Here is a 21502-nt window from a genome sequence, read left to right on the forward strand (position 1 = left end):
CCCACGCCGCTCGGTAACAAACAAAATATAGACGCAACACACGGTTAGTAAAGTAAAGTTTATTTCGATTTTTCCGTAACACTAAAATGCAAGGCAACACACACACACACACATATAGCCACGGTTGCCCCGGAATTTACTGACAACTAGGGCGTTCTAAAATAGCTTGGGCTATTTTTTGGCTTCTGTTACATTCGAAATACCCTATTTCGCCATTTGGGGTCCCATGTTCTGGGTGTTTCACACCACAACAGACCTAAATGACTAAAACGAACTGAATTTTCGACAGTAAAGACGACGTTAAATGAGATATTACAACTGTTCTATAGCTAAATGCTGTTGACAATGTTACATTGGAAATTTGCCCTTTTCAGACGCTATCGTTGCATAATTGAATTGTAAACGTCCTTACCAATGGTAGTACAACGAAAGAGAGATTTTTTATTACTTTGTCAACCAAAAAATACAGTCATCAATAAAATAGCTACAGAAAATAAAATTGTTTTGGTATGAACAGGAGGGAGCGATACGACCATTGAAGTCAGCCCCCACCATATACGCTGATGTGATTAAGATTATCACTGAGAGATGACCAGTGGCAAAAACAATTACGATAATATTTTGACAATAAATTTCTGAACAAAATGGGGGGGGGGGATTCTTAGATAAAAGCAATGTTAAGCATGTGTGTGTTTTGAAAAAAAAAGGGGAGGGAGGGGGGTGTCCGGGGTGGCATTCGTTAAATAAAACAATCTAAAGCGGCCAGAATAATGTGATGGAACTTTATATTTAACTGAAAACTAAATTCAACTCAGTGATACATACACAGTATTGAATAAAAGTAACACACTGGATAGGAAAAGATGATTTTGACTCATAAGTTTGTCATAATCTGAAAATATTTCAAAATTGCATGAACTTCATATATTTTTGGGGATTTTTACAAACTTGCACTCTAAAAATGGTAATACTTACAAGTATACTAATCAAGAAGTTTTAGCATGACGGTTTCGAAAACGTTTCTGACCCACACAAGAGGGTCAAATCTATAGGAAAATTTCAACAATTCACATCTTGGGAATCGTGTTTACAAAAAGAAGCAAGCAATGATCATCATAGGAATAGTGAACATTTTTATTTAAATCTTTGGTGTTACAGTATGATTGATAAAATCATTGCAAACAAACTGATAATTCAGAGCAATTTGGAAATAATTTAATTGACCAAAAATAGAAATGATACTTATCAAAAAACAAAGATATGAGAAAAGAACCATTTAATTGATCAAAAATATCATGTAAATAACTGAATATAAAAGACGTGGAAAAGAACTGCTTTAACTGTGAAAAATGAATGTGCATTGATCACATTTGCATCTAGGATAGGATATTTATCCCGGGGGGTAGGAAAGCCGATATGACGGCTTAATCATTGGCGAATCTCGCCCGGTGTTCAGGTCGGGTAACGGTATGGGATTAGCTAGCTAGACTTGATAATGAAGGAAGCCGTAGGCGAGGAGTCCAGCAATCTTCTCACACATGATCATCCCTGCATGGGATTCGAACCCACGCAGGGTAATTGGAGATGCGGTGGCGAGCATATCATAACGCTTAGCACGATGCGCCACGCCGCCGAAAACCTTCTAATTAACCGTTCAACTGCTGGGCGATGTTACCCAATGTGTCAAACTTATTCATCGCCATCGGGAACATAATTTGCGGTTTGCGAAAAGGTTTCGCTTTCTTTTTCCTTACTAAGCAGCTACCCGCTATATCTGATACTCCACTTGTTCGCTAACTTATTGTTTGTATCGTTATTGAAGTGGATAATTAGTACGAGCATTTATTTGGTTATGCGCGGCATCTAGAGATTGATTTACTACTAATCCTATGAGGCCCGATATTCCATGGTAAATTTCGTCCAAAGTTAGACATTTTGGCATTCTCAAAACTATCATTGTGTGAACTGATAATGCGCCACTAACTTTTTCACTTGTATTCGATTTCTCTCCTCGATGTCAGAAAAATTTTGCGACTTTGATGTTACAGATGGTGTAACTGTAATAGCTTTGCCAGTATGGATACAACTTGAAAAGCGCTCTCGAATGCGAGCAGATTAGATGATTTCAAACCTGGTTAGGAAGCGTTAAAGCGTACCTTGACGTAAAAAAAATGAAAATCGTGAAAATTCGGAACCAAAACGAACTCAAAAACTACAAGAAAACAAAGTAAAATTGGAATTCTTATTATTTCACGCAGAGATCCGCCTAACTTCAGAATATATTCTGCAAGACAATTTACTTTTGCTTCTTCTGCTGCTAAAAAACAAGTCATGCCCTGATAGCTGTTACAATTTGCGAGGCTTCTGAATGTCATTCTTATTTTTACGCTGTTTTAAAATTTAAAATTTTTAAAAAGGATTTCGCCATACTCTATCTATTACATTAACTCTTAATATTGTGATGTGTATTTGCCAGTAAAATATGACTGGATTGGATTCGTATTATATTTTTCCTAATATACCGACAACATTCTTTTGTTATACCATTGTTTCGGACTTCAGAGGATTTTCCATAGCAAATATATATCGTCACGCTAATAACCGAATTGCGTAAGTCATTTTTGGCGGTTTTGAGTTTTTCATAAAATAGGTATTTATGTAATGCTGCGCACCTGTCTGTTAACTCAGATTTTATTTTAAGAATTCCGAAACCCATAAAAATAGAGATTTTGTATGATATGCAAATTTGTTCAATTGTTTCGTCATAATGAATTATCATTGTTAACGCAGGACTATTGTGACGTCACAAAGGCAAAATGACCTCGGCGAAGGATTTTCGAGTTTTTGCATCTCAGATTCTAGCTTAGCGCTTATAAATTTCAATTTAAACTACAGTATAGGAAGGCGTGCACTTGTGATATTCACTGTCTGAATCCAATTCACCTTGGTTGGCTTTTATATAAGGGTACATTGCTGTTTTATTCTTTATATTTAACTTTAGTCTTATTTCGGTGGATGTGCAGAGCGTGTTATTTTGATGAAATATATATTTTTAAACATAAAAAATAATGTAATTGAAACAGATTAGCTATTTTGGGGATTAGACATCGTATATACTAAGAATTACATTCGTTTTTGGATTGTTTTGTTTTCAGGACTGGTACGTATAGTCAAGTTGCAAAATTGCGTATGTCCCCTAGTCATAGACACATTTCTGCCTAAGTCACAGTGCGCCATTATGTCGTCACATGAATGCGTCATACAAATTAACTTGAATCCGGCTACGATCGAAAAATTGAACTATGGCAAATTATTGACTCTCAATGGCATAGCAATATCATTAGGAAGTTTTTTACGTTTTTCTCAAAACTGCTAAAAATGACTTACGCAATTCGGTTATTAGCGTGACGATATTGTAATCTAATAGACAAATTTTTAACAGAAAATGCATGAAAAAACTATGATGAAACGTGGATACCTTGCCTTTATGAGGTGTTTGTTCATCATGGATTGGCACCTATTGGATATTTATTAAGAACTACGCGCACAGGAAGTTTTATGTTTCATATATTCCACCAAACGTTCATTTGATTATTTTGTGGACAGATTATTGCCAATAGCCAAAGAATAGTTCTTTCAAATAAGATTTTCAGCCATCACATTTCTTGTATTATCAACCCCATGCGGGGATGGTTATGTGCGAAAGGATTGCTTGACTCCTTGCTGCTGTAAGGTGGTTCAAGTAACCGGTTGTCGGTTACGGCTTCCACCACCGTCAAGTCCATGCTTCCGAAAACAAATACCTAGCAGATACCCGACATGGAATGGTAACCGGACGAGCGGCCGTGGTTCGCCATATGGTTGAGTCGTCTTATCAGCTTTCCTTTCTAATGGTATGAATATGTATGGCTGTATTTGGATATTATTTGGCTGTATATGTATATGACATTGGCTGTATATGGATATTTAGTTGTAGCTATATGGATATTTAGTTGGCGCTATATGCATATTCTTGGCAGTATATGTATGGCACGGTACCAACCCTATCGTAACATTGCGATCACTATATATCACGAAATTTATTGCTTTTATAATTCCGAGCTCTGACATTCCAGAAGCTGAAAACAACACTTCAAGTAAGATTTGCACCCAAAAGAATCAAATGCCAGAATTGGCTCCCGATTCCCACTCCCTTCAATACAATTTCAGCAAAGGCGTAGCCTATACGTGGGCAAAGGCTGGTATTAATAGAGTGTAAACCTTATTGATCTTAGCGAGTGACACCCGTTCAATATAGCCACGAACCCTTCCAGAGTATGCCAGTTCGCTTTTAAATGTATCAATTTCTAGTCGTATAAAAGCGCTTTCATTTTAATTCATGGAAACACTTTTATATATCATGTACACATCCTCATATGATGACGTATGGTATAATTTTCTTAAAAATTGAATAGAATTTTGCTACCATTGCGTTAGTCATTAGACGTTTGGTGTCCACATATTTGAGTATTACTGTCTTGTATTCCGCACGATTCGATGTAGCACCGTTACTTCACCAGAAATGATCATGTATTTTTTTATTACATTCAACGAAAAGCTTGAATAAATATGGCATATTAATGTAAACACGATAATTGCATTCATCCAGAGAAGTTATATTCTTAAGTAATATAAAAACAAATTAGGTTTCTATTCAATAATGAGTAATTAGCTAGTATAATTTTCTGTATATGTATCTTCATAACAATTTCATCAGGTATGTTATAATCCTATATATATATTATATTCCCAACTACTACCGAAAAAAATATGATATTTATATTAAATAATCAGCAATTAGAAGTTATATTTTTTTGTATATGTACAGCAATGCTTTCATGACATCACCAGTACTTTTGCTCTCAGATTGACAATAAGGAATTTCCTTAACTTCTATCTTGATCAACTGCCCGGATTGTACCAGTTCATCCATCACGCTATTCAGTTTTAGAACGAATTCTTTGTTTGCTTCTGTTTTTCTGGTGTTAAATACAATTATTCCACCGGGTTTTAGGCAACGGGCCATATTCTGAAAAATAAGACAGCTTTTGTACTTTCTTTATTGCTTTCAGAATTGGACTCGATCAGAATTTGAAGTTTCAAGTCAATTTGACTTTATAACAGGAAGATGCCCAATATATAACTCTGCTTACTCAGGATACCTAACCATATGAATAGACCGACATCACAAGTTATATTTTGTTTTGTCAACCTGGAAAATTAGAATAACTCATCAGAAACCGGAAAATATTTTAACAAGACAGTGATGCTCAAATATATGTCCTTGAAGGCGAAGGCGTACAGGTATGCAATCTGTTACAGTAAAGTACCGGTAACGCAGCTGAGCACCAGATTTCAACTTAGGTGAAGGCGTACGGCGCAATTTTTATGACGTCATCGCACACGAAAAACGGAGAGACCACAGAAAGCCTCCAAGCGAAAAATACAAGCTCTAACCACTGAAAATTTAAAAGCAATTGGTCCAGCAGTTGATGAGAAATGCGATCCATTGTTTTGGCTTTCAAGCCCATATATTCGAGCATTTTTCTCTTGTATTTATTCAGAATAGATATTTTATAAATACTTATTAGGAACTTTACAGGAATACATCTTGCTTCCAATTGTTTTGATGCCAGCGCTCCGCCACAGGTAACAGTGTCGTATGATCCTACACCAACTGGAAGCTGTACTTCTGATGTAATTTGCCAGCAAATATGTTTCCTGTATCAAAGTTGTTACAAATTTAGAAAAACTTGGAAAAGGTGCTGAAAAGATGAAACAATGCTTAGCACTGGGCTACTATAGTTTACCCCCTAAAACAAAACCTAGCCTTAAAATAAGACCTAGTCGATAGCGCGATTTTTTTTTTGAACTGGTTCAAGTCGATAGCAAGAAATCTCTTCTACACGTTTTAAATGATTAATGTGACTTGAAAATAAGTGATTTACGATACATTCAGGAGGATGATGATGGGATCATCTCGTAATTCTTTACTTTGTGATTTTGTTTTTGATAAATAGAAATGAAACACCCACCCAAAGTAAGCTCTGTTTTTTTTTTAAATTGAAAAAAGACTCTGTCTTATTTTCGGGGAAACACGGTACATGTACGCTGCTTACTGTCAGTGGTAATTGTATTCAAATCAGTCTTTATGTCAAAAAATTTTACTTGAAAACTGTTTTTTCTGCGGTATTCTATTCCACTGCGGTTATATTGACATAAACTAGTCAATATTTCAGCTGTCATACTGTGTTTCCTCGGAAATAGGACAGGATTTTACTTCAATTCTCTTTCGAAAAAATACCAATAGAGCTTATTTTGGAGGGATGTCTTTTATTTTCATTTAATAAAAACAAAATTACAAAGTAGGGAATTACGAGATTTTCAAATAAACAAAATATGAAAATGAATTTGAAATGAAATGAATATGAAATATGAATTTTTTCGCGCTATCGACTAGGTCTACCTTGTCCTTATATTAAAATCATTTTTAAAATCCAAGCTAGATCTCATTTTCAGGCTAGGTCTTTTTTCGGGGAAGCACGATAGAAATTCACGTGACGAAGAAACAGTGACAAGATATTACAATGGTACCTGTATAAACCTTTTTGCTTGGCCTTTTCCAACATTTCCTCATTCCAGTCCATTGCATTCATGATACCCTTGTACCCTTGCGACAGAAATGCTTTGGCTACCAAACCAGTACGTGAACAAGTTGATTCAGAGCTAGGTTAAGCAATCACCCTGCTGAGTTAGAAAATAACGGGCAAATGGTATCGAATTCCTCCTTCCCAATTAGGTCGGAGCGGGAGGGTGTGTTTTGAAATGATAAGTCAAGGCTTTAATTTGAAATATCCAAGTTTTTATACAAACTCAGGTAGAGGAACGTGCTATCTACTGTACTATTGCTTCAAGTCAACATTCAAAAGCATGTGAAGGTTAGCTTGAGTTTCGGAATGAATGTATATACCCAAATAGAAGCAAAGTATCAAATCACGAGATAAAACGATTCAACATAAGTATTAAAAAATGCAGAGAATAACGTTAAAGCAAAGCAGCAATGCTGCACACCGACAAAATTTGCCCAAAAAAAGTAGCCATATTTGGTCACGCGTGTTTAAGCATATATTTGCGCACTATGGGAAAATGGCAAACGACTGACCGACCTGCAGCTAAATCCAACAATAGGGCAGATTCGTCGTTTTTTATATGCTTCAACGAATTCTTTGCAAGTTCACCATTAGCCACAGAACAGAGTACAATCTTATCCACGTCATATGTATCCGCCCATTTTGAGTATCTCTTAAGTGAGTAACAGGTTTAGACAGTAAAAAATAAATGTTGATCAGATAAATGCAAATTGCAAAATATATACACGAACATTGAATAGGTCAATAGGACATTAAAATCTATGTTGACGTTATTGTAATTCATTTCTTTCTTTTTGGTTGTTTACTATGAATAAACCATGAAATTTTGAATCTATATACGACATAAATATTGAAACACTTCGATTACATGAATATTGCATTGGTATTATAGTACTTTGTCGCTTGAATGGGTAAGTACATTAGATACTGAAAATAATTACCTTATTTATTTCTTCTGGTGAATCGGCGTAAATAACATAGTTGACTCTGCCCCACGCTTGCTCAGTGCGCTCCATTTTTTATCAAATTATTATAATAATAGTCCAACTAGAATATAAATACATTAATTGGTACAGAATTCTAACGTTCACTGATTAAACTAGATCGATCTTCGCAAGTAAACGCTCCACATCGCAGACAGGGCATTGTTACGCACACAATCGTTCGCAGCGACGAAAGTTAGGAGATCCCCAAAACAGAAACTGCGGTTCCGATTCATTCGCTCTGACTCAATAGAGACACCGCGTGTCCCATCATTAATTGATTAATACCTCTAATTATACGACATATTTCATCCAAAATCAATAGGCTTCTGGTTCAAGATATGATTAATGCACATGCAAAATTTGGAGCAGATTCAACCTCGCTTTCGTGAGATATCGCGTAACATACGAAAGTGTCTAACAGACAAATACCTATCAACATACTTACCGGTCGAGATCGATAAGTAATAACTACTATTTCTGGAAGGGGACTCGACTATTAGTTTAAAGAAGAAACTTAACTTCAACGTTAACAAAAAAGGAATGTTATTAAAATGTCGATTTTCTAAATCCCGTACCTGTTTTTCTATACCATATATGTCTAAGTTTGGTACAATACTCCAAGTAAGCTACCAGTCAATTTGAGCAAAAAGTATGGATTCAGATCCACAAGAATGGTAAAAACCACTATTAAAGCCGGTTCCTCTTGTTAAGTTACAGGTATATAGTTTATTAAAATCAGCATCCATATATCTATACTTTAGCATTCCATATATATACCAGTGCAAGATGAGATTGACAGACAGACAAGTAATGTTCGGCATTCGCAACTGTTTTGTTGCATAGTAATGTTTAATGTACCAGTTGCCAACATTTTTTGGTTAAATTCCTCATTTCGCCTATAACGGAACTCTCTATTCCCCCTCACTATGCAAAAGAACTATTTTATATGTTCCATCATGGATCCTTAGCTCGAGTTTGCAAAAGTTTAAGATGATTATAATGCGTGATATTCAGGTTATATTCAACCTTCCTCAACACCTCAATTGCAGTTACTGTCATGACAGCGCTTGCTATTATTAGTGACATTACCAATATTTTAGCCAGTTTAAAATATTAGTCCGCAAGTTAGCAATTAGCCAGTTTAAGAAATTTTCCAATTTGATGATGTTGGTAAATGGAATAAACTTTCCTTCACTACCAGATATTTGATATGTTCGGCACTTACAGTATCAAAACTTGTAGACCATAGTATCGTATTAGTACCGGTTCCGTACCCGGACTTGCCCAGCTTTACCAGGTCCTATGATAATGATGATTCATGCATTTTGTGCCAACGTGCTAAATGATTCGATCCACAACTATAGTATCAATTAATTTAAAGTACTTTACCTTTCACAGTAAGTTACTGTACCGTACCTACCCACAGTGCATCACCGCTATCGAAAAATTTCCCCTTTCGCGTGGCAAGATTCTGCAAAATCAAAGAGCATGACATCCGTCACGATTGGAAGATTAAAAACCGTGTTTCCTTGAACAGAAAAAAATACAGCAGAATTTTGGATGAAATATCTGATCTAATAAGATTCATAGAAAATTTAGGAATAAATAAGAGTAATAGCCTTTTAGTCTTTTGGAATTACGACCTTAAACCACTGAAAATCTCAAAGAAATTGGTCCAGTAGTTAATGGGAAAATAGATTTTTTCATACGGTAACAAAAAGAAGCAAATTATAACAACACAACGAGAATATCGGTCAGAGACCGAAGACTTATCGATCGAAATTTAGGGGATCCTCAAAACAGCGGTCTTAATCCATTGTGACACCTTGTGTCCTATCACTAATTAATTAATAACTCGTTAATTATACGACATAATTCATTCAAAATCAATAGGCTTCTGGTCCAACATATGATGAATGCACGTGCAAAATCTGGAGCAGATTCAATCTCGCTTTCGTGAGATATCGCGTGCATCTAACAGACAGACAGACAAACACAGAGACAGACAAATACCTATCAACATACTTACCGATTAAAATCGATAAGTAAAAACAAAACGATTCATAAGACCATTTAGTGTCCAATAAGCACAGATTTAAGAGCAAGACTTGGTAACAAAATTCGGAGATTTTTTCTTGCTCAGTTTGATAATCGATTTTGGCAGTATTCGAACAAATTTCAAATTTTTTATTCTAATTTAAAAGCATATCCTATCATATCCTCGCTCCCCAACAATATTACTCAGTTCTATAAAATTTTAACATGTACGCGTATCACCTTCTACTAATTTTCAAATAATCATCGTTTTATATTCAACATAATTTTGTCGTATTAATGTACCTCATCCTCACCAATCTGCTACATAGTAAAATGAACCTGAATTAAACTGCATTTTGTTAATTAATTCTTTCTTTATTTCTTTAAGCTACTTTGGAAAAATACCTATTAACGTTTTTCTCTTAATTATATTAGGGAAACCCAAAATTCACAACTTTTTGTATATATACAGCCATGCCATCATGGCGTCGCCAGTTTCATTGCAATTGCTTCGAAATTGCAACACTTCTTTCACTTCAATCTTGCTCAATTGGCCGATATCTACAAGTTCTTTCATCATTGCGTCAAGTTTCAACACGAATACTTTGTTTGCCTCCGTTTTTCTTGTATTGAACACCAGAATTCCACCAGGTTTCAAGCAATGAATCATTCGCTAAAATATATCATAAACAAAAAAAGGTATATTACTCTGTCCGAAAGCTAACGTACAAATCCGGAGAAAAACTTGTAATATATATTACCGCAATTGTAAATAATCCTTTTTGGTTCTAATAATAATGTTGAACAGTATATGTATTGTATACGGATCGTGCTGCCTTTGAACATTCGAAGATTTAAAACGACACTAAAATCTATTTTTCATTGAAAAAAACCCTACTATTTCTCATCTTATTTTTTTCAAGGAGATTCACGACATGTGATCGAAAAAAGAAAAAGTGAAACAGTAACAATAGGTGACTGGCGATTTAACCAAATTCCTCCAAACTCCAAAACCAAATACCTGAAAACTTTTTTAATACGTTAAATCCAAAGTGTTTTCATCTACCAAAAGATGTTGTCGCCGGCATAGCATTCATTCAAATCATAATCCAATTATAACCGACTAAAGTAGAATATTTATATTACAGTCAAATAAAATATATTTTACAATCTTACAACAATACATCCTTCCTCCAAATGATTTGCTCCAAGAGCCCCAGAACAAATCACGGTGTCGTATATATTTTGTCCTACTGGAATTGATGCTCCGGGTGTAATTTTGAAGCAAATATGTTTCCTGCATTACATTTGTCATGATTATTAATGTAGTGCAATTTTGTAAATTAACTAATTGGTACATTATTTTACGTCACTTCAACGTAATTGTCGGCCGGTCTGAATTTTTTCGGTTGTAGCTGGAATTTTCAATAAGTTTTTTTTAAGTCAAGTCGGATCAAGTGCTGAAATACCAAAACTCACTCAAACCATACAAAAATACGATGGTGTATTTAAGCGATAGGTCACCGAAAAAAGGGACACTGCCTTATTAATTTTTTCCTTTGATTACTGGTAATTCTATGCAATCAGAGATAGCAAAGTCAAATTGATATGTCCGAAAATGATGACTAGCATTTCATTCGTTGGCAGGTTCCCAATCACACAATAAATAACAATAAAAAAGCAAAACGGCGATGCCCAGCGACAATGATGACTAGACTCCACTATCTCGCTTTACCTGTATATTCCCTTTGATTCCGCTTTCTTCAGCATATCTTCATTCAATTCAACAGCATCCATTACTCCTTTGTATCCATGATCCAGTAATGCTTCTGCAGCCAATCCAGTGCCTTTGAATGGGAAAAGAGTTGTCGGACATAATTTTAGAGAATAGGCCTAGGATAATTGTTATTGGTGGATTTGATAGTGTTATGAAATGTTAGCGAGTCAATACCGATCTGCTTATAATTCTTTACCGGCTGCCAAGTCCAAAAGTTGTGCAGATTCATTATTTTTGATATGAATTAACGAGTTTTCAGCAAGTTCCTCGTTGGACACGCAACAGAGTGTCGAATTAATGTCGGTGTCGAATTTGTCAGCCCACTTGGTGTATGCCTAAAATAAAACATGAAAATTGATATGTTATTATATTTATGTTTTGTTAATGACTTGGTCAAAAATATTACTTTTATATAGAAATAGAATATATTTGATCAAAGTTTGCATAAATGAGAAATTTGCTGCTGCAGCTTTTCCGCAAGTCTAATAATTCTTAGATGGTATTGTGTATTTTTGAGCTTCACACATGCAGCATTGTATCAGGACCTAGGCCAGGGTGGTCCAAGGCTGTCGGCTCCGCGGGCCACAAAATTATTTTTGCATTGTTCGCGGGCCACAATAGTGCAAAGAATAGGTAACAGTGCAATGAAAAACAAACACTTTTATTGTGCAAACACATAGTTGTCAGACATAGCCATTCCAGGCTAATAGAATCCGCATTCGAACTTTAGTTTTCTATGATGCCTATATTATTAGCATATATTCCCGACCAAAGATAGAAAGCCAGATAATAATTTAGACTGCCAAGCACATCATTCAACTTTGCTAGTTGCCTCCGCTAGCCATTTCACCAGTCAATCCAGTGACATTAGTGATGTAACAATATGTCAAAAGATTTTCCTGATTAATTTTAATACGAAACAACACCAAATGTTATTTATCGATTACTCTCCGAATGTGACGCGGGCCACAGATAATGAAGCGGCGGGCCACATGTGGCCTGTGGGCCTGGGTTTGGACCACCCTGACCTAGGCTATGTCTAATACTTTATTTTATGATATACTTGGCCAAAATCACGGATTCGCCTGCATATGCATTACCAAAAAACGATTATAATATTACAAATATTTTTGCGTGTCCCCTCCGAAACGCCATCGCCGCAACATTATTACCATTAAAATATTGGCCGGCATTGGATCTAATTTTATGATTGAATCGCTTTCGCAAGGAACTCATTCACAGCTTTAATACGTGTACGGCAATGTCTTGTCCGGACATCGCTAATTCAATTTGAACAAACTGAAAAATGTGATGATTTAGTTTCTGAACCTCTCAAACCGTAGTTTTTTTTTGTCGTGTAGTCTTATCACGACAAATAAGTTGAAATAACGCGCGCTTACACAAGTCGTGATAAAAACCGCCTGCTTTATTCGTAGTTTTACATAAAATAGGCTACAATTCCGGCATCCGGCAGATGAAAACTTACTTTCAATTAGAAATGGAAGGCTATTTTTACAATTGAGCATTTGTGCTGCTTCGATTTTAAGACTTATAAAGTAAACGTGAGCGATTTCACCAAAATCTAAGCCGGAGCAAATTTTCGACTCCTTTTTACATCAATACAAGAGATTGAAATTTTTTTTACCTTATTTGCTTCTTCTGGCGATTCAGCATAAATGACATTGGCAATTCTGCCCCAGGCATCTTGAATATCATTCATTGATTCCTTCTCTCTATCACTAGCAGCAAATATTCGATAATCGATACTTGTACAGCGTTAAGAGTCAACCGAACCGCCAGCAACGCTGCGGCTGCGGGAATAGACAGGAAACATCAAATTAATCTTCTTCTCATATTAATGCTAGAAAAATGCCGCAATTCAATTCATAATTATAATGTTGGGATAAACTCTGAACTGAAAGAATGATCCAAATTTCTACCGATTGATCTAATTATTTCAAATTTTTTTGTACGAATATGCGCCATGGCGTCTGTCTCTTGAAATGTATCAATAGGGCCTTATTAAGTCTTCCTAATAGGCTGGAGCCCATTTTAATAAATCATGGTAATTTTTGCATTATCGTTCAAGCGTTGCTACAAACAGGTAAATACAAGATTCATTGTCATTATCATCAGTTTTTCGTGCTTTAATTCAGTACCCTGGCCTATTTCAAACGTCAATTAAGTGATTGGGAACTTTTAACAACGCGCCGAAAGTCGAAACCACCGTCCCAAACTCAAGAATTATTCGTGCTCTAATGCAATTCGAGTTTGTAAACCGCAAGTAGGCTTCTTGCATGTGATCAATGTTTCGCAATGGAATTCAACATGAAATCGAAGCAATTCATTTTATAGTAATCAATACAACAAAACTTGAAATGAAACGAGAAACATTCAAATCATCCACGGTCCGCCAAAGATAATAAACTAAACTCTTTATATTTAAGACTAACAAAGCCTTAGAGTATTATATCACTACTATATACTACAATTCACAATACTGTATGGCGTATGCGATAAAATATAATTAATTATACCTCATACAAGATATGGCAGTAATTACGTGCTAATTGTTTTGAGTCCACGTGTAATACAGAGCAACAAAGTCTATTTCAAACTATATTTAACCTATACCTAACCTAACCTGTAAATAACCTAAAATATAAATAAAAAGCAACTGTTACTACCACGATGTCACTATAGTACAGCCTCAAAAATCATATCAAAAGTTCAATTGATAATTTGAATATCATTATCGTTAATTCTAACCGAGAACTTACGGATACAAAGCATGGAAACACAAAAACAAGCTCTGACGATGAGCCAGACAAAAACAACCTCACTGCGCACGTGTTTCCAATCACCTTGGTAAAGCTAGCGGAAACTTCCAGCGGACAGTTACCAATTTTTCCAGATTTGAACCCGCCATGTTCCACGAGTTGATCGCAAAAAAAGTGTGGACAGTTGTCGCGAAATCACTTAATTGCGGCTACATGGATGCAAAAAATGAGGCGATTCGCCCTTTTAGAAACTAACTACAGATCTGAAACATAATAAAATAAAAATGATTGAAACACCAATTTTTTCTCGGTAAAATGAATTATTGCTCAGATTCTCATTTATCGACAAAATCTAAAATTTAAGTTAAAAGCGTAATTTATGCAAGAAAGAATATTTTCTCATCCAATTCATTGATACAGTATATTTGGTAAAAATATATAAAACACATAGTAAATTTTAAAAAAATTCCACCGTGCGGAAAGTAGGGAAACTCCCCCCAATTTGATGAAAATTTTCAAGAAATCGTCCATTTAACTCAGTTAATTAAAGCGTAATTTAGGTAAGAAGGAATTTTTTCTCATCCACTTCATTAATACAGTGTATTTTGTGGACAAATATAAAATACATATTAAAATTTTAAAAAAATCCACCGTACGGAAAGTAGGGAAATTCGGTACTCCCTAAATATGAGTACAAAGATGACGCACAACCTGAAAATAGTAGGTGTACCAGGATAGGTTTAGCTTCAGAATCTAGATTGTACGCTTTCGGGAGCGCAGGAAATAACCTATTTATGCAAGAAATAATTTTTTCTCATTCAATTCATTATTACAGTGTATTTGGTGGACAAATATAAAATACATAATGAAATTTTAAAATAATCCACCGTGCGGAAAGTAGGGAAATTCGGTACTTCCGAAATATGAGCACAAAGATGACGCACAACATGAAAATTGGACGTGTACCAGGATAGGTTTAGATTTAGAATCTAGATTGTACGCTTTCGGGACCGCAGGAAATAACCTATTTATGCAAGAAATAATTTTTTCTCATCCAATGCATTAATACAGTGTATTTGATGGAGATATATAAAACACATTTTAAATTTAAAAAATATTCCATCGTGCTGAAAGTAGGGAATTTCCCCCCCCAATTTAAGGAAAAAATATAATAAATCGTCAATTTAAGTCAGTTAAAGTGTAAGTTAGGTAAGAAAAAATATTTACTTATCCAATTCATTAATAATATGTATATCCCTTAATTTGTTTTAGTTTGCCGTATGATTAGGCTGTCTTATCGGCTTTCCGTTCCCGAAATAAATCTCCATGTTACCTAATCTGTCATCAACATTATTCAAGTATTTGCAGGCTAGATCAGAGAACGTCGGTGTTTGCCACGCGCGTGTTGGGCAGCATGATTGTACAATCAAAACTGAGGGAAGCGCTGTTTATATATCATCACATGGTCATATTTTTCTATTCGAGTTCTCTTAATCTAGCCTTACAGAGCGAATTCGTACTTCTTAAGTATATTCTGCAAGAAGATGTCTTCAATTCTTCAATTGAAATTTCAAACGAAATGTTTTTGATATTATTATTACAGATATTTTCAAATCTTTGTTGAATTTCCATTTAACTTTCAGATGAACTAAACTTTATTATTATTGACCTTCTATCATCTCGATTTTTCTAGATCTTATTGTCACCAAAAATCATATATCAGACTGAATAATTGTGAAACATCATAACGACATAATTCATTCAAAATCAATAGGCTTCTGGTCCAACAGATGATGAATGCACATGCAAAATCTGGAGCAGATTCAATCTCGCTTTCGTGAGATATCGCGTGCATCTAACAGACAGACAGACAAACACAGAGACAGACAAATACCTATCAACATACTTACCGATTAAAATCGATAAGTAATAACAAAACGATTCATAAGACCATTTAGTGTCCAATAAGCACAGATTTAAGAGCAAGACTTGGTAACAAAATTCGGAGATTTTTTTTGGCAGTATTCGAACAAATTTCAAATTCTAATTTAAAAGCATATCCTCGCTCTCCCACAATATTACTCAGTTCTATACAATTTTAACATGTACGCGTATCACCTTCTACTAATTTTCAAATAATCATCGTTCTATATTCAACATAATTTTGTCGTATTAATGTACCTTATCCTCACCAATCTGCTACATAGTAAAATGAACCTGAATTAAACTGCATTTTGTTAATTAATTCTTTCTTTATTTCTTTAAGCTACTTTGGAAAATACATATTAACGTTTTTCTCTTAATTATATTAGGGAAACCCAAAATTCACAACTTTTTGTATATATACAGCCATGCCATCATGGCGTCGCCAGTTTCATTGCAATTGCTTCGAAATTGCAACACTTCTTTCACTTCAATCTTGCTCAATTGGCCGATATCTACAAGTTCTTTCATCATTGCGTCAAGTTTCAACACAAATACTTTGTTTGCCTCCGTATTTCTCGTATTGAACACCAGAATTCCACCAGGTTTCAAGCAATGAATCATTCGCTAAAATATATCATAAACAAAAAAAGGTATATTACTCTGTCCGAAAGCTAACGTACAAATCCGGAGAAAAACTTGTAATATATATTACCGCAATGGTAAATAATCCTTTTTGGTTCTAATAATAATGTTGAACAGTATATGTATTGTATACGGATCGTGCTGCCTTTGAACATTCATTTAAAACGACACTAATATCTATTTTTCATTGAAAAAAAAAACTACTATTTCTCATTTTATTTTTTTCAAGGAGATTCACGACATGTGATCGAAAAAAGAAAAAGTGAAACAGTAACAATAGGTGACTGGCGATTTAACCAAACTCCTCCAAACTCCAAAACCAAATACCTGAAAACTTTTTTAATACGTTAAATCCAAAGTGTTTTCATCTACCAAAAGATGTTGTCGCCGGCATAGCATTCATTCAAATCATAATCCAATTATAACCGACTAAAGTAGAATATTTATATTACAGTCAAATAAAATATATTTTACAATCTCACAACAATACATCCTTCCTCCAAATGATTTGCTCCAAGAGCCCCAGAACAAATCACGGTGTCGTATATATTTTGTCCTACTGGAATTGATGCTCCGGGTGTTATTTTGAAGCAAATATGTTTCCTGCATTACATTTGTCATGATTATTAATGTAGTGCAATTTTGTAAATTAACTAATTGGTACATTATTTTACGTCACTTCAACGTAATTGTCGGCCGTTCTGAATTTTTTCGGTTGTAGCTGGAATTTTCAATAAGTTTTTTTTAAGTCAAGTCGGATAAAGTGCTGAAATACCAAAACTCACTCAAACCATACAAAAATACGATGGTGTATTTAAGCGATAGGTCACCGAAAAAAGGGACACTGCCTCATTAATTTTTTTCTTTGATTGCTGGTAATTCTATGCAATCAGAGATAGCAAAGTCAAATTGATATGTCCGAAAATGATGACTAGCATTTCATTCGTTGGCAGGTTCCCAATCACACAATAAATAACAATAAAAAAGCAAAACGGCGATGCCCAGCGACAATGATGACTAGACTCCACTATCTCGCTTTACCTGTATATTCCCTTTGATTCCGCTTTCTTCAGCATATCTTCATTCAATTCAACACCATCCATTACTCCTTTGTATCCATGATCCAGTAATGCTTCTGCAGCCAATCCAGTGCCTTTGAATTGGAAGAGAGTTGTCGGACATAATTTTAGAGAATAGGCCTAGTATAATTGTTATTGGTGGATTTGATAGTGTTATGAAATGTTAGCGAGTCAATACCGATCTGCTTATAATTCTTTACCGGCTGCCAAGTCCAAAAGTTGTGCAGATTCATTATTTTTGATATGAATTAACGAGTTTTCAGCAAGTTCCTCGTTGGACACGCAACAGAGTGTCGAATTAATGTCGGTGTCGAATTTGTCAGCCCACTTGGTGTATGCCTAAAATAAAACATGAATATTGATATGATATTATATTTATGTTTTGTTAATGACTTGGTCAAAAATATTACTTTTATATAGAAATAGAAGATATTTGATCAAAGTTTGCATAAATGAGAAATTTGCTGCTGCAGCTTTTCCGCAAGTCTAATATTTCTTAGATGGTATTGTGTATTTTTGAGCTTCACACATGCAGCATTGTATCAGGACCTAGGCCAGGGTGGTCCAAGGCTGTCGGCTCCGCGGGCCACAAAATTATTTTTGCATTGTTCGCGGGCCACAATAGTGCAAAGAATAGGTACCAGTGCAATGAAAAACAAACACTTTTATTGTGCAAACACATAGTTGTCAGACATAGCCATTCCAGGCTAATAGAATCCGCATTCGAATTTTAGTTTTCTATGATGCCTATATTATTAGCATATATTCCCGACCAAAGATAGAAAGCCAGATAATAATTTAGACTGCCAAGCACATCATTCAACTTTGCTAGTTGCCTCCGCTAGCCATTTCACCAGTCAATCCAGTGACATTAGTGATGTAACAATATGTCAAAAGATTTTCCTGATTAATTTTAATACGAAACAACACCAAATGTTATTTATCGATTACTCTCCGAATGCGACGCGGGCCACAGATAATGGAGCGGCGGGCCACATGTGGCCTGTGGGCCTGGGTTTGGACCACCCTGACCTAGGCTATGTCTAATACTTTATTTTATGATATTCGTGGCCAAAAGCACGGATTCGCCTGCATATGCATTACCAAAAAACGATTATAATATTACAAATATTTTTGCGTGTCCCCTCCGAAACGCCATCGCCGCAACATCATAACCATTAAAATATTGGCCGGAATTGAATCTGATTTTATGATTGAATCGCTTTCGCAAGGAACTCATTCACAGCTTTAATACGTGTACGGCAATGTCTTGTCCGGACATCGCTAATTCAATTTGAACGAACTTCTGAAAAATGTGATGATTTAGTTTCTGAACCTCTCAAACCGTAGTTTTTTTTTGTCGTGTAGTTTTATCAGGACAAATAAGTTGAAATAACGCGCGCATACACAAGTCGTGATAAAAACCGCCTGCTTTATTTGTAGTTTTACATAAAATAGGCTACAATTCCGGCAGATGAAAACTTACTTTCAATTAGAAATGGAAGGCTATTTTTACAATTGAGCATTTGTGCTGCTTCAATTTTAAGACTTATAAAGTGAACGTAAGCGATTTCACCAAAATCTAAGCCGGAGCACATTTTCGACTCCTTTTTACATCAATACAAGAGATAAAATAAAATTTCACCTTATTTGCTTCTTCTGGCGATTCAGCATAAATGACATTGGCAATTCTGCCCCAGGCAACTTGAATATCATTCATTGTTCCAGAGCATAGGTTCCTTCTCTCTATCACTAGCAGCAAATATTCGATACTTGTACAGCGTTAAGAGGCACAGACTGTCAACCGAACCGCCAGCAATGCTGCGGGAATAGACAGGAAACATCAAATTAATCTTCTTCTCATATTAATGCTAGAAAAATGCCGCAATTCAATTCATAATTATAATGTCGGGATAAACTCTGAACTGAAAGAATGATCCAAATTTCTACCGATTGATCTAACTATTTCAAATTTTTTTGTACGAATGTGCGCCATGGCGTCTGTCTCTTGAAATGTATCAATAGGGCCTTATAAAGTCTTCCTAATAGGCTGGAGCCCCTTTTAATAAATCATGGTAATTTTGGCATTATTGTTCAAGCGTTGCTACAAACAGGTAAATACAAGATTCATTGCCATTATCATCAATTTTTCGTGCTTTGATTCAGTACCCTGGCCTATTTCAAACGTAAATTAAGTGATTGGGAACTTTTAACAACGCGCCGAAAGTCGAAACCACCATCCCAAACTCAAGAATTATTCGTGCTCTAATGCAATTCGAGTTTGTAAACCGCAAGTAGGCTTTTTGCATGTGATCAATGTTTCACAATGGAATTCAACATGAAATGGAAGCAATTCATTTTATAGTAATCAATACAACGAAACTTGAAAGGAAACGAGAAACATTCAAATCATCCACGGTCCGCCAAAGATAATAAACTAAACTCTTTATATTTAAGACTAACAAAGCCTTACAGTATTATATCACTATTATATACTACAATTCACAATACTGTATGGCGTATGCGATAAAATATAATTAATTATACCTCATACAAGATATGGCAGTAATTACGTGCTAATTGTTTTGAGTCCACGTGTAATACAGAGCAACAAAGTCTATTTCAAACTATATTTAACCTATACCTAACCTAACCTGTAAATAACCTAAAATATTATTAAAAAGCAACTGTTACTACCACGATGTCACTATAGTACAGCCTTACAAATCATATTAAAAGTTCAATTGATAATTTGAATATCATTATCGTTAATTCTAATCGAGAACTTACGGATACAAAGCATGGAAACACAAAAGCAATCTCTGACGATGAGCCAGACAAAAACAAACCTTACTGCGCACGTGTTTCCAATCACCTTGGTAAAGCTAGCGGACACTTCCAGCGGACAGTTACCAATTTTTCCAGATTTGAACCCGCCATGTTCCACGAGTTGATCGCAAAAAAAGTGTGGACAGTTGTCGCGAAATCACTTAATTGCGGCTACATGGATGAAAAAAAATGAAGCGATTCGTCCTTTTAGAAACTAACTACAGGCCTGAAACATAATAAAATAAAAATGATTGAAACAACACATTTTTTCTCGGTAAAATGAATTATTGCTCAGAATCTCATTTATCGACAAAATCTAAAATTCAACCGAGTTAAAGCGTAATTTATGCAAGAAAGAATATTTTCTCATCCAATTCATTGATACAGTATATTTGGTGAAAATATATAAAACACATAGAAAATTTAAAAAAAATTCCACCGTGCGGAAAGTAGGGAAACTCCCCCCAATTTGATGAAAATTTTCAAGAAATCGTCCATTTAACTCAGTTAAAGCGTAATTTAGGTGAGAAGGAATTTTTTCTCATCCACTTCATTAATACAGTGTATTTTGTGGACAAATATAAAATACATATTAAAATTTTAAACACCAAAACCAAACCAAAAGTTTGAGAACACCTGGTCTAATATACAAATACTTGGTGACTAATTATAAGATATTTGACTTATATGGGACTCCTTTAATATTTCTGGGATATCATTATAGGCAGCTCAACACGAGATAAGACTAAGATCACCG

General features: G+C 35.1%; 3 protein-coding genes across 3 annotated transcripts; all 3 read right to left on the bottom strand.

Moving 5' to 3' along the window:
* Positions 1 to 4562: 4562 nt before the first annotated feature.
* LOC120348303 (methyltransferase-like protein 27) lies at positions 4563 to 8586 on the bottom strand. Its single transcript, XM_078109698.1, has 5 exons — positions 7631 to 8586; positions 7204 to 7341; positions 6634 to 6743; positions 5640 to 5760; positions 4563 to 5068 (listed from the first exon to the last, which is right to left on the bottom strand). Exons 1-5 carry the CDS (start codon positions 7703 to 7705, stop codon positions 4844 to 4846), a joined length of 669 nt encoding a protein of 222 aa, XP_077965824.1. The 5' UTR covers positions 7706 to 8586; the 3' UTR covers positions 4563 to 4843.
* Positions 8587 to 10066: 1480 nt separating this feature from the next.
* Positions 10067 to 14153, bottom strand: LOC120329269 (methyltransferase-like protein 27). Its single transcript, XM_078109657.1, has 6 exons — positions 14027 to 14153; positions 13135 to 13300; positions 11686 to 11824; positions 11448 to 11559; positions 10889 to 11009; positions 10067 to 10385 (listed from the first exon to the last, which is right to left on the bottom strand). Exons 2-6 carry the CDS (start codon positions 13207 to 13209, stop codon positions 10161 to 10163), a joined length of 672 nt encoding a protein of 223 aa, XP_077965783.1. The 5' UTR covers positions 13210 to 13300; positions 14027 to 14153; the 3' UTR covers positions 10067 to 10160.
* A 2348-nt stretch (positions 14154 to 16501) lies between these two features.
* Positions 16502 to 20587, bottom strand: LOC120345698 (methyltransferase-like protein 27). The gene is made up of 6 exons (XM_039415244.2): positions 20464 to 20587; positions 19562 to 19737; positions 18117 to 18255; positions 17879 to 17990; positions 17320 to 17440; positions 16502 to 16819 (listed from the first exon to the last, which is right to left on the bottom strand). The coding sequence occupies exons 2-6, from the start codon at positions 19634 to 19636 to the stop codon at positions 16595 to 16597; spliced, it is 672 nt and encodes a 223-aa protein (XP_039271178.2). The 5' UTR covers positions 19637 to 19737; positions 20464 to 20587; the 3' UTR covers positions 16502 to 16594.
* Positions 20588 to 21502: the final 915 nt, after the last annotated feature.

This window comes from Styela clava, chromosome 1, assembly GCF_964204865.1.
Source record: "Styela clava chromosome 1, kaStyClav1.hap1.2, whole genome shotgun sequence".
Classification (NCBI taxonomy): Eukaryota; Metazoa; Chordata; class Ascidiacea; order Stolidobranchia; family Styelidae; genus Styela; species Styela clava.

What these genes read in the sequence shown, in the direction of transcription:
- LOC120345698 (XM_039415244.2), bottom strand. Translation starts at nt 19,636, where the DNA reads ATGAATGATATTCAAGTTGCCTGGGGCAGAATTGCCAATGTCATTTAT. An exon ending in ACTTTTGGACTTGGCAGCCG is followed by an intron (nt 17,991 to 18,116) that starts GTAAAGAATTAT and finishes TCCAATTCAAAG; the next exon opens with GCACTGGATTGGCTGCAGAA. An exon ending in GAATCAAAGGGAATATACAG is followed by an intron (nt 17,441 to 17,878) that starts GTAAAGCGAGAT and finishes AATGTAATGCAG; the next exon opens with GAAACATATTTGCTTCAAAA.
- LOC120348303 (XM_078109698.1), bottom strand. Translation starts at nt 7,705, where the DNA reads ATGGAGCGCACTGAGCAAGCGTGGGGCAGAGTCAACTATGTTATTTAC. An exon ending in TGTTGGATTTAGCTGCAGGT is followed by an intron (nt 6,744 to 7,203) that starts CGGTCAGTCGTT and finishes ACTTGTTCACGT; the next exon opens with ACTGGTTTGGTAGCCAAAGC. An exon ending in AAGCAAAAAGGTTTATACAG is followed by an intron (nt 5,761 to 6,633) that starts GTACCATTGTAA and finishes ACTTTGATACAG; the next exon opens with GAAACATATTTGCTGGCAAA.
- LOC120329269 (XM_078109657.1), bottom strand. Translation starts at nt 13,209, where the DNA reads ATGAATGATATTCAAGATGCCTGGGGCAGAATTGCCAATGTCATTTAT. An exon ending in CGCCAGAAGAAGCAAATAAG is followed by an intron (nt 11,825 to 13,134) that starts GTAAAAAAAATT and finishes GTTTTATTTTAG; the next exon opens with GCATACACCAAGTGGGCTGA. An exon ending in TGGAGGAAGGATGTATTGTT is followed by an intron (nt 10,386 to 10,888) that starts GTAAGATTGTAA and finishes GATATATTTTAG; the next exon opens with CGAATGATTCATTGCTTGAA.